General features: G+C 50.5%; 1 protein-coding gene across 1 annotated transcript; it reads right to left on the reverse strand.

The window, feature by feature from the left end:
- Positions 1–553: 553 nt before the first annotated feature.
- Positions 554–13,334, reverse strand: naa25 (N-alpha-acetyltransferase 25, NatB auxiliary subunit). Its single transcript, XM_049020378.1, has 24 exons — positions 13,236–13,334; positions 10,860–10,945; positions 10,620–10,758; positions 10,386–10,504; positions 10,180–10,254; positions 9,878–9,985; positions 9,440–9,518; positions 9,103–9,214; positions 8,721–8,810; positions 8,174–8,346; positions 7,964–8,076; positions 7,573–7,780; positions 7,369–7,458; positions 7,029–7,209; positions 5,367–5,466; positions 5,122–5,273; positions 4,883–5,008; positions 4,408–4,651; positions 3,861–3,984; positions 3,692–3,757; positions 3,268–3,365; positions 3,025–3,135; positions 2,709–2,855; positions 554–2,469 (listed from the first exon to the last, which is right to left on the reverse strand). Exons 1-24 carry the CDS (start codon positions 13,324–13,326, stop codon positions 2,350–2,352), a joined length of 2,952 nt encoding a protein of 983 aa, XP_048876335.1. The 5' UTR covers positions 13,327–13,334; the 3' UTR covers positions 554–2,349.
- Positions 13,335–13,808: the final 474 nt, after the last annotated feature.

Genomic DNA, 13,808 nt, shown 5'->3' on the forward strand with positions numbered 1-13,808 from the left:
GAATGGTAAATATTCGAATATTAATGGAATTAAATTGAAATCAAAACTATAATTAAAAGAACGTTTAAAAAGCTTAAAACCAGCAAAATAATGAAACGATTAGCGGTCGTATTTTTTTACACTGACAGCGCCAATAGCGATTCCAACTATCCTGACAGTAACTACATGGGTCACACTGCCACCTGCTGGCCATCAAGTTTGAACCGCTTAATCTAAAATAAATGCACATGAACTAATCACTGGGCCTAGGCCTTCTTTCTGAGCACTGTGCACAATATATCATTTTACTTTATAACTTTGACCTGCTTAAACATCCGCATGTTTCATCAAAGCAAATCAACTCAAATACCTCTGCGAACAAACTCCAGCCGGCATCCTCATGGAATTTTTACTCTTAAGCATTTAGTCGGTTGTCATTCCCTATCTAATACAACTCCGTTCTGAATTAAGCAAACGTTTGCCGGTTACATCTCTGCATTATCTGGCTGCCACCTGCCGTACTACAAACAAGGCAAAAAAAAAAAAAAATCTCTCCCAAAACGTTAAACCCAAGTCAACGTTAAGCACGTTTTAAATTTTATTTAAAAAAACTCCTTTTGACATTCCAGTGTTCTTGTTTTTGTTTTAATTTTTCTAACAAAAAGGAAAATGTTACTCAGAGCAGACGCCACGTGACTGTCTTTCCACCGCTTTCGGTGTATGGAGAGTTCCTTTCTGTTCCCGTGAGTTTTGCCAGGGTGCGAGATCCGGTTGTCTGGGCTCGCTGCTCCCGTTCTCGCCCAGCTCTGCGGTAACCGCCCCAGACGATTTGCGATTCACACCTCGCCAATATTTAAATAAAAAAAGAACTAATCCTACCATCAAAAAATTAAGTATAAATTAACAAAATGTTCCAAAGGAGGAACGCAGATTAGGACACAAAGAGGTGGGGGGATGTCACGGCAACTGGGGAGGAGACCGACTCTGATTGGGGTCCACTATCCAGCGGTTTATGGGGCTGGTGGGGTTCCTACAACATTTCTGGTGAACCGCAGAAAGATACGCTGTTAAATTAGACACCAGATCGGAAATAATTGCAGAGTTTTAGTACGGCAGAGTGAACCTTAACTGTTTAGAAAGCACCTGAAGTTCAAAGCTATAGTTTACTTTGTCCATTTTATAAGTATTATGCAGAAACAGGAAGAACACTAGAGGGGAGGTTCACTACGTAAGGATCTTCATCATGCTCTGAGTGAAACTGAAGCGGTCCTCCTTGTGATCAACTCGCACAACCTCTGTGGCCCGCTGACAAGGTTACGAAATGCCGCCCAATCATTTGACATGTTATCACATGACACAGGAAGGGCGGAGCTCCCAGAGAGCTTCATTACCTCCCCGCTCCCCGGGAGCGTCGTAGAGCTGCTCTCCTGTCTCGTTAAAATAGACTGAGAAAAGACCAGGAACGAAAAAAAAAAAAAAAAAAAAAAATCAGCAACGCACTTCCCAACTAAAGCATGACCAAGGGGAGGAGCAGAGGAAGGAAAGTTCCGGAAAACATGGGGAGAAAAAAATCCCATGAGACCTGTTCCTAACAAAAAAAGAAACCACTTGCTCCAAACAATCAAAGTACACAACGTTATTCTCCCCCATAGAGACAAAACATTCACTTTGAAAACCAAATATGCAACACAAACAAGAAGGCGAGCTGCCAAGCTGGGGTCCGAACAGAAAGAACAGGTTAGCACGGGATCCAGAGTGCCCCAGTTGCTCCAGAATGATCCTCATGTCTTCTGCTCGCTACCCTGCATGCGGGGGCTGCAGCTCGCTCTTGCGGGGGGCCCATCTGACCTTCCCCGACCCTCAGTTATGTCCAGCGATACCCACAATCCCTTGTGCTATTCTTGTAAGGGCTATGGGTGGGCCGAGGAGGACAGTACACATTTACAATAACACATGGCGGAAATGGGCCAGGAGGAGGGGCACCAACACCAACAAAAAAAGGGGGGGGGGAAATAAACATGATTTCATTGCTATTTTTAGTTTCATTAAGGAGTCATAGGTACTTACTGTTGTCTCTGTAGCAGACTATGTACAATAAAGTATCAGAGTAGTTTTTCTCTATTCTCTATTGAAATATGTTGATACTTTTTGCCTGATCTCTGGCTGAAATTAAACTATGACGGCATGAAATGGAAAGGGAGGGTGTTTGTGCGCATGACGAGCCGGGGGGGGCGAGGGGGAATTAAACGACAGTGCAGTGGCTTGTAACTAGAACCGATCACTTGGCGGGGGGGGGGGGGGGCGGGGCTTAAAGTGAGAATGACAGCCTGGGAGGGGCCGAGGCTCGGGTCAGGGGATTTTGATGCTGGCTCAGATCTTCAGGCCCTTCATCGTGTCCATCCTCTTCTTCAGCAGTTCCCCGACCTCCTGCAGCGAGCGCTGGTAGCTGCTCTGAACCTTCTCCATGCCCCCCCGGATGTAGGCATCTTCCTGGAAAGGAAGCAGGCGCGACCGGGTCAGAGGTGAGATCCCCTGCCTGACCCAGGATGAGACCCGCATTTCTAGACAGCGTTTTGAAAATGACACACAGTAACAACGAATGGTAGAATGGAGGATGACAGTAACCCGTTCTTTGTGCAGCAAAGCCACTCGCACACAAGGCCATTATGTTAAATTGCAGGCCTCCCCACTCCCCTGGCACGCCCTCCTCTCAGAGCGCTCCACCCCACCTCAGCCGCTGTCCTGCCATCCAGGCTGAGCTCCCCCAGCTTCAGGGCTGCCAGGGCAACCTCCTGTCCCTTGATGTGGTCCAGGACTTCCCCGATGAGAACCTGCAGACCCGCTGTGTACTCCTGGAAGCCGCTGAATATCGCCAGCTGGGGGCGGCAGTGAGGCAGGCAGGTCAAAGGCAAGTCACACATCAGTTACAAGGTAACAAAAACACAAGTCAGGAACACAGGATTAGGTGCAGCCTTCTAGCTGTATAACCAAACCGCCAAGTTGCCCCTAACGGGGGCTCATGAAGCCCCCCCCCCCCAGCATTACCGTAGCAGAGCAACTCTCCTTTTTCTTCTTCTTCCTCTTCTGCAGGCTGGCCTTGAGCGGGCGGAGCACACTGGCACAGTACCCCGACACCCAGTGTACCACGCAAATGGTCTGCAGTGGGGGGGGGGGGGAAGGCGCAGTCAGCATTGAGCGGACCCTGGGAACACAGGCTCACCGCGGGATGAACCAGCAAAGTCACCGGCCGGCAAAAAAACGAAAATGTACTCTGGGGAGATGCCTTACCTCAACCAAGAAGACCAGGTTCTCTAATAACGACGCCTGGGTTCTGCAGTGGCCGTCTTTCACCTCCAGAAGATCTCCTCTGCATTTAGTAAATATATCTACAGGAATGGAGTAGGGTGCAGAGAGAGAGAAGAGGCAGCTTAATCTCCTACAGAAAAATAGCCCTAGTGGGCTATTTGTGAATTGCAGCAGCCTGTCAGAGAACAAACCATTTGCTGCTGGGTTTTGTGTCACAGGAATAGAACACCTGCATTTGGGAAATATCTATGCCCAGTGACATTGCTGACTACCCACACGGGTACAACCCCCACAAGGAAGCGATGACCAAATCATGGCCGCTGATCAGCGCTACACATAAGCAAGATCAGGCACATCAGTTGTTTTGCTACACTGATGGTTTATTCAAGTCTAGCAACCAACATACCGTGTAGCTGTACTAGTAGAGACTTGAAGCTGTTTTCTATTTGAGTTTGGACCTCCGCTGTGTCATCTGAGAAGGGGGGGGGGGGGAGAAGACACGGGGGTGTCAGCCACGCATGAGGTGGGCGGTGAGTACACCGGAGTCACATGGCCATCACAGACCGGTAACTCACCCACGCCGGCAGCGTCCAGCTCCTGCATGTGGGAGGCCAGCTGGAAGGCCGCAGCCTGACAATGACAGCTCCTGCTGGCCAGGGCAGGGGATAGGCGCGTTGGGGGGGGGCCCAGGAAGGGGTACTGTGAGGTACACAACACCAAGGCGGCCATTAATATATACAGCAACAGTCAAAATCTGGACACGCAAAGCTGCCCACAATGGAGTGATCATTGTCGCATCACATGACCTGGTCACCTGACAAGAAAGTGAAGGAAAAGTGGCCCATGAGTGCTCAGCTAGAACAGTGACAGTACGGTCAACCAGTCCCTGGGGCAACTGGGTTAAGGGCCATCAGCGAGGGCCCGATCGTGACATCTTTCTGCCAACGCAGGGATTTGATCCAACAACCTCCTGAGTCCCAACCCACAGAGCTGCCTCACCGCCAAACAAATTATTTTTTCAAATACTTTTTGGGTCAGTGCATAATTCCACATACAGCTCTTCATTGTCAGCGGTATCATGACGTTTTGCAGAACAGGCATGGACAGACTGCGTCCTGGTACCTGAACTCCCCTTTCGACAAACTGGGCGCTGCTCTGTAGCGTCACGTTCAGCTGGTCCAGCAGGGGGCGCAGGGTGTCCGGCTTGGCCGCCACGCCGTTCTCGGCTGCCTTTTCTGCATTGCGCGGTGCGGGCATGTGGCCAAGCGAGGCCAGGGAGCCTGCCAGCCGCAGGGTGAGGGAGCGGATTCGGAGCCACAGCACCTCCTCCTGCAGCGAGAGGGAGTGCTGCTCCTCCGACAGCTGCCTGAGGGACGGGAGGTGGGGGGGGGGGGGGAGGCAGAGGCATCACATAGGAGTAGGAACAAGTCTAGACATACATTAAAAGTTGAACAAAATCACATACATTCTAAGAGACGCAAAAACCCAGACACAAATTCAAACACACACAGCCGCACAGGAGCCATACACACGGACGCAAGCCACAGAGCATTCCAGGCTGCAACACCACATCTTGGCCAGCAAGGGGAGCCCCTACCACTTGGCAGGGTCCCAGCTGGCGAGCACGGTGAGGTCGCGGTTGTCCCGCATGTCCGTCCAGGGGATGTCGTCCTCCTCAGGACACAGGCCCATGGACTTCACATTGTCCTCAAGGCTGGATGATCTGGGCAAGAAGGCATAGGGACCAAAATCAGGCATCTCGCAAGAGGAAGTCTCGCCTGACTGGGTGCTGCACCCACCTCCACAGAGACACGGCCTGCATAGACAAGTACTCACAGGTCAGCCTCCAGGAAGAGGTCCAGCAACATTCTCTCCGTGCGCACCTGGGCGAAGTGCAGCGAGCGATTCAGACGCGAGCGGAAGGCAATGAACTCAGGGATTTTCTCAAATGCACCATACTTATAAGCTTGAATGATATATTCTGAGGTCTGGAGGGGGAAAAAAAAGAGGAGAGTGTGTGAACACATCAATGGAAGCCATCACGCAAAAAAGGACTTCGGATGAGCATCTACGGGACTCACATCTTTCTGGTTTGAGTGGAAAAACCTGAGAGAGAAATTACAGGACTGGGAAGCAGCAGCAAACTGGCCCAGAGACTCCGCATAGCGGGTCAGCAGGAATCTGGAAAGAAGATGGGGAAGTTAGTAGCTGGAAAACATCAGACTAACACTAACAGCCGGCTAACAGCCGGTCAGAGATGTTCATGAGTCGCAGGATGCAAGACAGTCAAGTCTGAAGTCTCTCAGGGTTGCATCTGAGTGATGTCTCAAATTTTTGCTTCCAAATGAATACGTATCATTTTCTTCTTTTAAATTGTATCCAGAGCAATAATTAATAAGGGCTTATAGTGTATGAACCTGTTACAATTTCATTCATGCACAATGGCCAAATTCAAAATGAGGAAAAAATGGGTTTAAGGAAAAACTTCTATTTTTTGGTTAAACAGATGTTGCCATTCATGCAAACATCTAGTAATGGGAGTGGGAAAGGTGTAAGGTTAGCAACACATGTACAGACTAAGGCTTGAAGGTAAAAAATGATGAGGCATAAAGGCACTGAGTGTGTGCTGTGAGTAACTTCCTTAATGAACACTGAAACTGAACTGAAAAACCCGTCATCAAAAATGAGATCAAAACCTCAGCATCAGCAGTAACGTCACGCAAAAATGCTAGTTTCTTGACTTGACTTGACTTCCTGCATATGCGCCTGTGCGAGTCTCCATCTGAATTTTTAACAAAGTATGGAAACATTAAACAGAAACAAACTTCATCTCTCCTTTGCTGCTGCTGTTGTTTCTCAGACTGCAAATGCGTTAATGCTCTTCTGAAAATGTATCGAGGCTTGCAGAGTTCCATGTTCTTTCTTTGAGGAAGATTTTCAGAAATTGGCAAAACTTCAAGTCTGGGAATTTTTAATCAGGAATCATTTCAACTTGAGCGGCCAACATTTAGCAATAAATATAATCAGTGCCAGTGATCTATTACATTGACTTCGGTACAGGTTAGAGTGTTACATTATGTGTACAGCTTATCTTTACCAGCTCTTGCCTGTTCACCTTATTTTTCCTCGAGCTATAGTGCGGTGTCCATGCTGCTGTGAGTATTTCTAACCTCTGGCGCAGCCAAATGCATTGACAGAAAAAATGTATAGTTTAATTTCCAATGTGTCCATTGTTTTTTATGTAGACTATGTTCATCTGTTCTCTATGCGAGATACATTCACTGTGCTCATCTTCTCTACAATGCAGCCCAGCAAAAACATACACGAATGCAAGGAAAGCTGCAGTAAAATTTGAAAGATTGCAGCCTCTTGCAAATATCATGGAGCATGCAAATTTTGTGCTAATTTTTGTAATCGCAGAATTGTTAAACCCTGGAGGGACTGGTTAAAAGGTCAGGGAGGGTCTTCATATTAAAATTATGAGAGACTCTTAATGTTCATGAGTCTTTATCCAGGAGTTTGAGTCAAGTCTGTTGTAATGAAGGAACAAGTTGCGAGTCCAGTTGGAATTCTACTTATGTGCGACTTGAGTACAACTCCTGTAAGAGTCGCCAACTCGAGACTCGATATTTGTGGCCAGCTAACGCTAACGGACGGCTGACGCTAACGGACGGCTGACGATGCCAGCAGTAAGCAATCAGCAGGCATCTCCTCCCCACTGATACCGGACCACCATAACTCACCCAATGGTGTCGTGCTGCACGTGCTTGGCGTCCAGGCTGGAGTACAGGTCCACGACGGGCTCAAAAGCCCCCATGCGACAGAACAGATGGATTAGCAGCAGTTTAAACTGGGCATTCGAGGGGCTGTGGGTCAGGCCCTCCTCCAGAAGGCCCAGGCACTGCCAGAGCCTGCCCTCATCTCCTGCAGAGTGGGGGAAACCAGATGGAGTGAGGGTCACATCTCCCATTCACAAACATTCGGACGGCTTCACTTTCTCAGCTATGTGTAAAAACATTCTACAACCTTACAGAATTAGCACTATGTTTCGTGTGGTCTGAGCCAGCAAATTAAATGAGTTACCGGTTTCAGCCCACAGGTCGATGTAGATGTGGGCGGCCATGAGGCAGTACATGTCAGAGAACTGTAGCTCCGTCTTCAGGCAGGACTTGCCTGGCAACGTGGAGATGACACAGTGTGGATTAGCTTCAACGATACCAAATGCCAGAACACAGCCCAGGTCGTCACGCTATACCGAGCTCAAGCACCCACAGGTGCTCTTCTTACCAAACTGCAGGCCGTGCCGGTAATGGACTTTGAGCTGTCGGATCAGGTCCAACTTGGCTGGGGGGTCCAAGGCGTGCTGAAGACCCAGGGAGCGGCTAAGCTGGGCCACAGACAGGTGCCTTTGCAGTGCCCGAGTGTCCCCCGGGAGGGCGACCCCATCCTCCTGGGGTTCAGCTAGGGGCACGGTCTCCATCAATCTATTGATGAACTAGGGGGGGTCAAAAAGTGACAAAGAGCCAATAAGAAACCAGTAAATTACAGGTAAGAGGAGCCGTGACATGAACCGGGGAGGGGAGTCGAGGGGGTAATCAAGCACTCCTGCCCAAGAATCTATGCAAAATATTTTAACTGTGTTATGACAACTGGAGATTGTTCAGGAGAGCCTGCCCACTTGTACGTGCTGGTCCACGGTCAGGAGGTCCAGGTAGATCTTCAGGTCCGTGATACAGCAGGGCTTGTCACCAAACTTCAGGAAGTACTGGAACATCAGATCCATGGGCTCACCTGTGGGCATCGTGAAGGAGCACATCAGCGAGCTGGAGACATGCTGGATACGCTGCGGCAGCCAGTACGGTGGGAGGGGGGGAATGAAACAACCCACCTAGCTGCTGCTCCTCGGGGCAGCCTCGCCCCCTCAGCCGGTGAATCAGCTCTAGGCGGGCCAGGTAGGGCCCACGCAGCGGCCTTGTCTCCTTCGCCTCCTCCACCGCCAACCGGTCCTCCACAAAAGTGATGGCCTGTGCCACGGAGCTCTGTACCTCTCCCTCCATGCAGCTGAGAGCAGGGGTGGGGCCAGAGGGACAGAGGTCAAAGGTGAGGCGCCATAACGATGAGAGACGGGTTAAAATGGGCACAGGAGAGGATAACAGAAAAAAAAAACAGAATGCAAATGAGGAACAGGAGCAGGAAACTGTGGAAGGATGCAGTGAGCCATCGGAAATAGGCACTCCACTGGATGGTTTAGCTGCTCCCAGCTTCCAAATGCTCTGTCGCTACGGCAACACACTAGGGAGGCATTTACGGTCCTTTAGCTAAGTCCTTTAGAGGAGGGCCCAGTTTAAATTAATCAGGTGAGCTACAGCACTCATCCCTGCTGTGCCTGTAGTACGATGAGGACATGGCAAAGACGTGAGATTCCCACAACTCACTGATCTCCCACCGCCGGCGGCTCCCAGGCCTGGTCAATGAGGTGGAAGAGGGAGTCGAAGTAGGACATGTAGAACTGCCAGTCGTCGGGGCTGGGGGGGGGGGGACAAGCAGAGGGTCAGTTACCAGGAATGGATCTCCCAGATGCCACAGAGCTATGTTTCCTAATCCGGTCCTCGGGGGGCCACAGATAGAAGAATGTAGAAGTCTGTCTGGCACGGAGCTTGGAGGGAGCAAAACCGTGGACCGACCGTGGGTCCCTGAAGACTGGATTGGGAAACGCAGGCAGTGTTTCCCAACTCGGTCCTCGGGGACCCCCAGACAGTCCACATTTTGGTTCCATCCCGGCCGCCAGCCTTGCAGAATGTGCAGCCTCGTTCTCACTTCTTGAGCAGCAGTTTGCAGGAGAGGGCGTTGCACTCCGGCCAGCGCTTCAGCTGCTTATAAAGGGCCATGCACTTGTTCTCCCGGCTCTGTAGCTCACTGGTCAGCTTTTCTGTGGAGGGGGTGGGATCAGGTCAAGGGGGCAGGGATCATGGGGGTGGGCAGCAGCGAATAAGACCCTTTTAAGCCAGCTTCAAGTCATAACTCCCACTGATTCCACACAGCACCTCAGATTATTATTCATACTCATCTAAAAATAGTGGAACAGTGCTGAGACGAGCCTGCAACCAAACAGGGCTTTGAAGAGCGTCCCCTGCAGCCTGGCCCACACGCTCACCTCCCAGCTGCCCGCGTACCACCTCGAGTGCCTCCACATACTTCCCTAGACGCTCCAGGATCATGAAGTAGAGCTGGACCTGCAGGGCAGAGAGACAGAGGGTCACGTTCGTGTGGGGGGGGGGGGGGTCCCCATAGTGTGCTAAAAGCTGAAACTTCCTTACTTTTCTTTTTTACATTTTTCAGGTCCCCATTGGGATAACCTCCATTTTATAAAAACCTATGAATGCAATCAAAAAGTAATAAAGCCAAAAGTCTTGTATTTTGTTTGATTACTTTTGGTTATGTTTAGGTCTGGGTAGGGGGTAAGGCTGTCGTGATTAAGATTAGGGTTTTTTTCCCCATAGACATGAATGGAAGGTCCCCATTTAGATAGGTACACCAACGTGTGTGTCTGTGTGTGTGTGTGTGTGTGTGTTTGCCTGTCTATTCCCCTCACCTCTGCTTCTGCCTCAATCTTCTCCTCCTTCACCATCTTCTCCACCATGCGCTCCGCCAGGGGCAAGAACATGGTCTGGGACAGCTTCTTGTCCTGCGCTGATATGGCCTGCAGTACGTGCGTGTGCACGGACACACACACACACACACAACGCTCCATCACCATGGTGACGTGCTCCATCAGCCGGCAGCTTACGGCCAATGTCTGGCGTGAGCTTACAGTTTCACCCACTGCCGATGCACATTGCTTCAAGGTTACTCATTTTCATTTATTCACCTGTTTGTGGTCTAACTCCAGCCTACCTGCATGACCAAACTCATCACAGACCAGAAATAATAGGGGTTCTTGGGGACTATCTTGTAAAGCGTCATTCCAGCCTGTCGGGACACAAACACGTACGTCATTCCCCGTGTCCGCAAAACAGAGCAGTTCTGACAGGAAGGCGTATGAGAAACGTGGGCTGATGCTCCGGGCGGCACCGCGGCCCAGAGGCACCGGCAGAACCCACCTGCTGCATCTTCTTGTACTCGCCGACACGAGCGTAGGCCATGAAAAGGTGAGAGTGGTACTCCTCGCTGCTGGGTACCTTCCGGACCGCCGCTTCGTACAGCTTCGTCACCAGCTCCGCTGTATGTGTGTGTGTGGGGGGGTGGGTTCAGCATAACGCCATCTCCAGCCACTACCCTTAACCAGATTAATGACGACCACCCTGGTAGAACTCGGCGGACGGGCGGAGACTCACGCCGGTGCATCTCCCTGTAGAGGATGGTGAGGGCCTGCAGCGAGTTGTCGTCCGTGGGTTCCAACGTGGCCACCTCCTGGGCGAGCGTGAAGGCCTCGTCCTGCTTTCCGGTCCGCTGCAGTCCGATGGCCTTCAGCACCTGCGAGGTCCCACATGGAGCAGTATCTAGCGAAACGGTCCCATTCGTGGGTGGAAGAGCGCTGAGAGTCAAGGCCATCGGACCAACCACGAGCCACCAACCTTGGCACAGTGAAGGTCCTTGTGTTTCTTCAGCAGTTTGTCTGCCTGCTGGATTGCCATCTTGTTATTGCCATTGTCCAGGTAATCTGGAGAAAGGGGGTGGGGGGACAGCCGGCCTTACATTAGTAGCCCTGATTGTCGTACGCATCCGTTTAGGGAAGGACATACCAACTGCGTCAAAGGTCACCTACAGAACCGAAACAAAGCATGCCTTCTGCAAGGGAGTGACATTCCCTAACAGCACTTCTCCAACAGGAAGTGACATCACTCCAACACAGTAGGCAGGCGGTCAATTGTGTGTACAAGGAACTGATGAGCAGCATTAACACAATCTGAACACTGAGCTCCTCATGGGTCACGGAATGTTACAATGTTATATTGTGCATACCTTAAAACATCTCAGTAACCTTTAGCCACTCACATTTAAAAGCTACTTTTATAATTTAGAATTTGGTGATCAGTGGTCATTGTTGACACACCACAGCACACTGCACAACAATGAAATGTGTCCTCTGCATTTAACCCATATGTGACATCATGACATAGCAGCGGGCAGCTAATTCAGCGCCTGGGAAGCAGTGGTTGGGGTCGGTACCTTGCTCAGGGTACCTCAGCGGTGCCTTGCTGGTCAGGGATTCGAACCAGCAATCTTTCAATTACAAGTGCGCATCCCTAACTATTAAGACACCACTGTCCACAAAACTTCTCTCTCATTCCGCACTAATATCATAGCACAGAAGCGTGGCTCTCAGCTAGCAAAGCCCTACCATGATCCTAATCCCCACTCCTGGACAAGTGATCGCAATGAGACCTCATCTTCAGCCACAGTGGAAGAATCAAAATGTGAAAACGCTCCGAGTGGGGAGAGAGAGCAGGCAGAGGTGGTGTCGGCAAAACGCAGTGCACTCCAACACCAGAACACGCCTGCCACCATTGGTGAGGGGTCTGACCCTAACACCCATTACTGCACCTTTGAAAACCACGTCTGCTGTCAAGATTTCAGAGCAACTAAGACCAGAAGAAGGGCGAAGGTCATCCCTGGCGGCAGCTGGCTTCCAAATTTAACTGAGCCAGATGACCTCAGCCCGCTGGCATCCTGAATCTACGAAACTGCAGGAGGAACACAGACATAGCCCTGACAACAATAAAGAGACATTGCTGCATCACTGTGCAGCACACACACAACATCTTACCACCTGAAACAGGTTGCGACACCATACAACAAAATTAACACACTTCAACAAAATTTGCAAAGGGATGAGTGCTCCATAAGGACACAAGACAGCTGGCACCTCAGTGGAAGCGAGCTCCCTATGCGGCTAATGCTTCTCACCCTACTGCCACTTTAAATGACGCTACAAGTCGCAGCTCAATAAATGACACCAGACACTGGGACAGGGGTAGCTCGCGACCCAACTGTTTAACAAGAAACCCTCCGATACTTACAGAGTTCATCTAAATACACAAGGATGGACGTGTCAGCCTGGGTTAAGACGTTCGGCTTTGCGCCATAAATACATATTTAGAGTGACAGGCTGCTGATAAGCTCAAAGAAGGTGACACGTGTAGGAGCCGGCAAAGGGAAGCGGCGGATCGTTATAATAAAGAGATAAGTCACGTTTCATCACATCAGACAGCCGCGGACGACAAACGGTTTGGCTGAGGGGCTGCCTTTACTGCACTAAAATACAAGTTATAGAAAGGAAAACACAAATAGTGTTTAATGCACCATTCAGGTGGAAAACGGAGAGTATGTATTAAAGAGGAAGCGAGGAACTCCAGCGGACGGCCGCAGAGAACTGAGCACGGGGCTGTTTTCGAGCAGCGGCGACGAAGCGGAGGTCCGGCACCTCCAGTGGCTCGATAGCGGTGGGGGGCACAGTACCACCAGCCTTGACGGTCCTTGTTAATCGATTACCCATTCGGAGTGTGTCACCCCGCCGCGTCACTAACCGTGTCCGAGCACCGTGACGAGCCGCTACAGCGCCGATGCTCTTACTGGATAAGATGAGGCATTAAGATCCGCAGGGGGGTCAGCAGGTGCGTGAGCTCCCTGATCTGCAGCAGCAGCACGGCATCCCCCTGTGATTATACTTGTCCTCCTTCTGAACAGAGGGGGGTAAATCCACCTGCCCGCCGGCCGGATCACCAGACCGCCTGTATCGCCATCCCGCATTCCCGGCGAAGGCGCGCTGTCACCCGGCAACGCCAACCGGCTGAGTCCGAGGCTGCTGCCAGAGGCCCGCCCCCCCTGCGCCCTTCCCTGCATTATCTTCTCCTGTTCTCCGCGCCCGGTATTTTAAAAGCTTCCCTGCCACTGAAGCGCATAAACCCTTCCACAATTCCTCTACCTCGCTGCCGGCGGCGAACCGTTACCGTAAATGGGCCTGAGCCTCCTGTCGTTCGGGTCTTGCACATGGCCCCTCGCCGCCATGTTGGGGGAAACTGGGATTTGCTCTCTGCGCATGCGCGGTCCCATCCAGCCCCGGATCGTTAAAGAGCCGAGGAGCTGCCGATAGAATCCGAAACACCGCGTCGATTAAACCCGAGTCCGTGGTTTCTTGAATGTTGTGTCTAGTTGAAAGCCTGTAAACAAGACGGCACAGACTGGAATACCACGTATCGTTATCTCCGTAAATAAAATCATAATGCAGTACACCGTGTCCATAATTATCCCTGCTTTTACACTAGGGTTCTGGTTTAGCTAAATTACTAAACTGTCAGATCAAGTAATAATTACGTATATGCGATTATTATTATTATTATTATTATTATTATTATTATTACTATTATTATTATTAACTACCTGCATGGTATCTATTCAGCGAATGAACGTTTTTGAGTTGACTCGAAGGTTCAGTAGAATGAGCAGCTTATTGTGATATCTACAGGTGTGAAGAGGTGGCATGAAATTTATGAGACATGGTACAAAGAGTAAGTACCAAGGTT

The sequence above is a fragment of the Brienomyrus brachyistius genome, chromosome 7 (genome assembly GCF_023856365.1).
Source record: "Brienomyrus brachyistius isolate T26 chromosome 7, BBRACH_0.4, whole genome shotgun sequence".
NCBI lineage: Eukaryota > Metazoa > Chordata > Actinopteri > Osteoglossiformes > Mormyridae > Brienomyrus > Brienomyrus brachyistius.

Excerpts from the sequence above, each read along its gene's own strand:
- naa25 (XM_049020378.1), bottom strand. The coding sequence starts at position 13,326 with ATGCGCAGAGAGCAAATCCCAGTTTCCCCCAACATGGCGGCGAGGGGC. Across the intron at positions 8,811-9,102 it reads TGCAAACTGCTGCTCAAGAA|CCCCGACGACTGGCAGTTCT; the intron begins GTGAGAACGAGG and ends CCCCCCCCCCAG. Across the intron at positions 3,366-3,691 it reads TCTACTAGTACAGCTACACG|ATATATTTACTAAATGCAGA; the intron begins GTATGTTGGTTG and ends CCATTCCTGTAG.